The sequence below is a fragment of the Ictalurus furcatus genome, chromosome 9, assembly GCF_023375685.1.
Source record: "Ictalurus furcatus strain D&B chromosome 9, Billie_1.0, whole genome shotgun sequence".
Lineage (NCBI taxonomy): Eukaryota > Metazoa > Chordata > Actinopteri > Siluriformes > Ictaluridae > Ictalurus > Ictalurus furcatus.
In genome coordinates this window covers 19,540,701-19,546,971 of record NC_071263.1, presented here as the reverse complement: position 1 = coordinate 19,546,971, position 6,271 = coordinate 19,540,701, and the positions used below count along the sequence as shown (strand labels likewise).

The following is a 6,271-nucleotide window of genomic DNA, read 5'->3' as shown; positions in this document are numbered from 1 at the left end:
GGTGTTGATAATTAATTCATGGGCAAAGATATTAGCCAATCATAGCTGTGGGTGATTACATTGAAGTCTTAAAGGTAAAGGGTACTAAAACTGATCATTTCAGCCAGAGGGTCAGAGACAGGATGGAAAAAGGTAATAAATTACAATGTTTTTTGTGTAAAAATTTTTTTTTACTAATATTATAATTACACCTCAGGGAAGATAATAATAATAAAAAAATGTCATGATCCCTTTAAATGTGATATTTATTATTATTTTTAAAAATAAATGTGCCACTCTGTTTCTGCTGAAATTTGTTGAATTCAGTTGTAGAACTGAGCTTCAGTTCAGAACATTGAGCTTCTTCAGTGCCAAACTTGAGGTACTGCAAGATATTATCATAAACATATCGTTATAAATGGTATATCAAATATCCTGAACTGATTAAAAAAAACTTTCATTATAACACTAACAATGACAGGATTTAATTTAAAAGGTTAACAACATACTTGTAAAAAGACAAAAACATAACCTCAAGCCAGTTAGTGTAAAATTTGCACATTCCTGAAAGGAGTGCATGAAAAATTCCTGTACATCAACTCATTTCATTAACATCACACCAGTTTTCTCAAACATTTTTTGAACTGTACTATACACAGAAATTCCTGTATCCACTCTGGCTTGCAAGCATGTAAATGCTGATCAAACATTGGAGAAAGTAGTAAATATTTACAAAAGTTCTCATCGATGTCCTCTGATGCAGAAAGTAAGGGAATCACTGCACCACAGTCTTCTTTTGAGCCTCTGGGGGATACAAACGTGGTATTGTCCATACAGTCTGAGATGTCTGTGATCTTTCTGGCAGTTAGTAATGTGAATTCCCAGACTGAACATTTTGGAATGACCCATTATGACGTTCTGTACTGCTGCTCCTCACAGCAGTACTGTAGTTTACAGCGTTGTGTAGATGTACACGAAGATGATAACAACCAAGTTGAGGATAGTCCCAATAATGCCTAGCATGGCCAAAATGGTTTCCTCCTTGCTTTCCTGGTCTTGAATTCCTTTTTCCTCATCACCGTGAGAAGTGTTTACCATTTTCTCTGGAGTAGTCTGCAGTTGCCTTCTCAGACCAATCTATTAAAGAGGAAACACACAACCTGAGCATCAGTAAACCATGTCAGAAATGCAGAATGGTAACCCACTGATGATGTCGCACTTAATAAAATAGTCAAAAATTGTAAAAAATAAAAAATGTTATTAAAAAAAGGAGCAATTTTCATGTTAATATACTTTCACAAGGGCTTACATTTCTGAGTGGTGATGCTTTACTTTAAGGTTCTCTTAACTGATATTATTTACAAAAAACATTAATACATCAAAAGTAACATTGGCAAAGTAACTTACACTTGTATTAATTTATGTTATTTTTTAATAATAAACCATATAATCAACACCTGCAGTACCCAAAGTTTATCGCTTCCATGAGTAAAAATTAATTCCTCAATGAGCAAACTGAACCAATAACTACCAAAATTCACAACTGACCTTGAGACCAGAGTTCAGTAAGATATCAACATTTAGAAATGTGCTGTAATTTATAACTTATTTATAAGGATTTTTTTTTTATGGTAATGGTTTGAATATTAGTCAAAAATCAATTAATACAGGTGTTTTATAATGTTTTTACTTTGTTAACTTATGCTGAAGTTTATAATTTGTGTTAGTATGTTAACTAATGCAGTAATTAATGTTAGCTAAATGTTGGTTTATAACATTGTAACTAACAATTGTACTTAATAATGGCTGTTATTAACTGCTTTATCATCTTCCTAGGATTTGTTGCATTGTAAGATGACAAAGTGCTTTCAGTTGATATGACAATAGCTGTTTTTCCTTTAACATCTAATCATATGTGATTGATTTGAGTCAGGTAATGAAATAAAAATAAAGAGTAAACATTATGCTGTAAATATAGCATAATGCAACATTCAAACGTTATTTTCAATTCCCATTATGCAGGTTTCATAACTAGTACTAGGAATTTATTATCTATTTAATTTTTTATGGTTGGTTCTGCACAGAAACAGATGTTATTTTCCCCCATAAATAAATTGTAAAGAGACCAATTTAATCAGTATCAGAAATAAGTTAAGTAGTGCTTCTGCTCAGCTGTTTCATGCTGCTCAGGTTTTCTTCATGCTTTTACAGATTGATGATTTATTCAAAGCCAAGGAAAAGATTTTTCATCAAAAATATATTAATTTTCATCATCCACTGAATAATATATGCTCAGTGGCTGAATGTTTTGAAACCAAAGAAAATATATTGAATAGGCATACACTGTTACTTTATCAGTTCTTGGGGGTAAAATGTTTATAATTTTAAAGTGATTACTTCCACACATTCATTTAGAAAAGAATCTTTGGCAACCTGGAATGTGTGGATATAATACTGCGCTGGTGTATAAACCCTATTATGAGACTGTGTGCATGAATTTGTCCTTACTGTAACCTTGCTGGCCTTTGACTGTCATAGCAGCTTACTGGGGGAGTTATTTTATATTACAACTGTGACTGGTGTACTGAAAACAAGAGTGTCTACTGCCCACTCAGTTCAGGGTGCCTTTTCAGTAAAAGTAAAAACACGGAGAAGCTAAGTATAATCGTAACACTTTCAGAATAATTCAAATAAAATGCTTATGTTCATGATCTGTATGTTTACAAACAAACAAACAAACAAACAAACACATATCTTCTGAATTCCAACAGTACTTTAGGTAAAATCTTGAGAAACAGCACAAATGTTCAGAAGCTCTTTCCCCCTGATTTTCCATAACAGTGTATTTAACATTTATTGCATTCCATGTATCATCCATCAACGTGTCCGTTCAAAATCTAGTTTATTTTGTGGTTTGTGATAGAAGCAATTGTTAACTATAATTAACACACACTGATTGCCAAGGCTCATTTGCAAATGCAGCACTTGTGCATTAAGTGTTGATTAATTGATTAATCTATGGTGGGATTTTGTCATGTTCGTTAACCACATTTAGTTCACAGTCACTGGAGCAAAAACATGTAGTCTTTTAACTCCATAAACATGAATAATACAAATGTTATTTATTTATTTTTTTATTTCAGTAATGTGACAACAAGCTGGTGTGTCCTTTTCAGTAGCTTTTTTTGATTATAAATATGGTTGGCAACTTTGGAGTATTAATATCATAATCAAAACTCAAAAACAAAGTATTTATTTATTAACTATAGCCATGAAGTTATTTTATTGGGAAATAGTTGTTTCGGTAGCTTTTTGAATAGTACTTGTATTTATATATCATCTTATATTGTATTTATTTATCATCAAGCAAGTGGAGAGGTTTTCCACCTGTGATCTACAGCACTGCTCTGCCTTAGGGCACTTCTGAAATGATGAACTGGGCTGCACATAAACGGACTGACCCTTTTTGTGTACAGCAATAGATATGTTGACATGTATGAAGACAAGTAACCTGTAATGATTAAAAAATGGATTTGGGGAGAGCTACAGTATGTCAGTCTTGCCAAAATGTGAGCGGGGAAACTTCATTTGTCAGTGCAGCTGCTCATTTATCAAAAAGTTAACATAGCTCCTCCACAGGCTATACATATGCATTTACTTATTGCTTTACAGCATAACCCTGTGGCTGCCCATGTAGTCTTAGTGTAGCTCACGGTAATGCATGTGCCTGAAACCTGCTTGCATAAAAGACAGATGTTTATTTAATTTTAAATAAAACAGACCAAAATGACAGATGGCATTACTTTACCAAGATATCATGATAAGTCTATTCCTCGCATGGACTAGACATGGGCATGGACAAAGCCGAATCATCAACACAGATTGACACAGTATTTTAAGGAAAATAAGGTGATTTAATTCAACAAGATGCAAATTCTTTTCAAACTTCTGTCTGACTCGCATTTTATATTGGGATCTGTTTTGACAATAATCACCATATTGCATTGTATGATTGTTTCATGATAAAATTTATTTATTAATACCAATCTTTTGTCAAAATTGTACTGAATCATCTTGCCCTAATATTGTGTATACTGTTTAATACTACTACTACTACTACTACTACTACTACTACTAATAATAATAATAATAAAACTTTTTAAATAGCTGACAAACTCCATACTTGGCTTGGTAATTTGACTACGAAACAAAAAAGCGTACCACTTCTGCACTAAAACATATTTTGCATTATTGACCACATCAGTAATAAATATCAGGCTCACATGAGTGCAAACTTTGAACCACAAATGAACTAACACATTATGACAAAACCATATAGCAAAGCTTCAGACAAATGAGCTTATAATAAAGCACTATTTATTTCATCCATGACAGGCTTAATATATAGATTAGAAATAATACAAAAGAAACTTCGTGCATGTGCTAAATCATGTTTCTGGAAACAGTCTGCTAAACAAGCGTAGAGAAGTGTTATTTACAGTTATGGTTAATATTTATATGAATGTACTTATGTTCTTATAACTTTTTATTCCCATGTACCATTTTTTAAAATAATGTTTTGTGATCACTGGTCCTAAAAGCCAGTGCTTGTTTTAGCTAAGGCAAATAAAGGTTTACTTGGGAACTTGTTTGAAAAATTGACAAATTGTGTTAATACATTTGTAAACAGATTTGTAAAGAGTGATAATGAATAATAATCATAGAATGTTTGACAAAGAAAGAAAGAAAGAAAGAAAGAAAATCACAAATTTCAAGCATATATATATATATAACTCTTTGATAGAAGTCAGAGCTTAGAATAAACTTGATTTCCCCACCTTTAAGAATGGTATGACATGCTTCAAGAGAGGTTGAACCTGTAAAGCAATTCCCCCCCAAACGAGGAACAGATCTGTGCACCAAACCTATCATAGCTGGAAAATATTGAGGGCAAAAAGAGCATGACGGAGAAAATGACAAACCTGGAAAAACAGTTTACATGTAGAGTACAGAGGTGTAATTTTTTTTGCCAGTTGGATATTTCTGAGCATATCAAATGTCTCAGGACAGTAACCTGCTTTGACAGGAAAAGTTGTTCTCGGCATTGGTTTAAAATGGAATGAAAATAAACAACACCCAATATATTAGATGTGCATGCATTTATGTCACACACTCACACACATGCACACAAAAGATCACACAGTACTCTGCGGTTATAAGAATTTGTTTGGAGACTTTAGGTTAGTTTTCTGCTATATAATAATAATATCATATAATATCATTCTGTATATAGAGCTAAATGTGAAATACTGCGGTGGCAATTTTCTTATATCTCACAGCTTTATCACTTGGCTTTCAACTGAATGGGCAACAGTAATATTACATCAATCAAACCTGTTCTATTTTGTTTTATTTATATATTATTTAGAATTATTTATAAATATTTTATATTGATTTGTGTTTTGCACTATGTTATCTCCAACTAGATGAGTGACACAAGCTACATTTAGCTGCGAGTCATCACTTTGGCATGATTGTTCTTGTTCTGTAATGTGTAGGCATAGAGTCCCCAGGCTAAACATGTTGTGACAGAATGCATTCGCTCTTACCTTGCACAGCATCAGGAGGAACATAGCATTGGGCATGCTGGGGGGGATTGCCTTCTTGGATTGTAAAGACATCCCAGGCAACTAAAACACAAGTTAACTCCACTCATTCTGTATCTGTAAAGAGGTTGTCCACTTTCAGGATCCCTGTGTTTGGTTGCTTCCTGAGGCAGATCTGTAATTTCCTGCCCTGTTTCATTTCACTTGTATCTGTATTTAGCTGTCATCAGCTTCTATAGCACAGCTTGCGTCCTTCTCCCCATCATTTCTTCTTCTTCTTCTTCTTCTTCTTCTTCTTCTTCTTCTTTTTGTGAGATAAATCTGAGTTAAAGATAATTAAAAGAGAGCGAAGGAGTGGGAAGGATGCCCAGAATAATCGCTCTTGTTTTAATCAGCTCTGTCTCCATTAATAAGTCAGAGAAAGTCTTTTCTTTCCTCCACAGCACCAACACATTGTTAAAACTTCAATCCACATTGCTTTCCTCTCACAGAACTAAAAGAGTTTCAGACTGCACTCAGTGTCCGCGACTTGAGCATCAAGACTAAGAGACTAGTTCAGTCACTTTAAGAAGCAGAGAGGAAGAGAGTAAAGAAGAGTGACAGAGTAAATCGCCCTCCTGCGTGATGTGCCGTGAGCTGTGTGAAGAGTGTGTGTTGTTGAGGGAAGTGTAGCTCCGGCGCTGACG

At 33.8% G+C, this 6,271-nt stretch overlaps 1 protein-coding gene across 1 annotated transcript; it reads right to left on the bottom strand.

Annotated features, from left to right (window-relative positions):
* Positions 1-770: 770 nt before the first annotated feature.
* LOC128612878 (protein TUNAR-like) lies at positions 771-5,933 on the bottom strand. The gene is made up of 2 exons (XM_053633349.1): positions 5,589-5,933; positions 771-1,116 (listed from the first exon to the last, which is right to left on the bottom strand). The coding sequence occupies exons 1-2, from the start codon at positions 5,658-5,660 to the stop codon at positions 931-933; spliced, it is 258 nt and encodes an 85-aa protein (XP_053489324.1). The 5' UTR covers positions 5,661-5,933; the 3' UTR covers positions 771-930.
* Between the last annotated feature and the right edge of the window lie 338 nt (positions 5,934-6,271).

What these genes read in the sequence shown, in the direction of transcription:
- LOC128612878 (XM_053633349.1), bottom strand. Translation starts at nt 5,660, where the DNA reads ATGTCTTTACAATCCAAGAAGGCAATCCCCCCCAGCATGCCCAATGCT. An exon ending in TCCTCCTGATGCTGTGCAAG is followed by an intron (nt 1,117 to 5,588) that starts GTAAGAGCGAAT and finishes CCTCTTTAATAG; the next exon opens with ATTGGTCTGAGAAGGCAACT.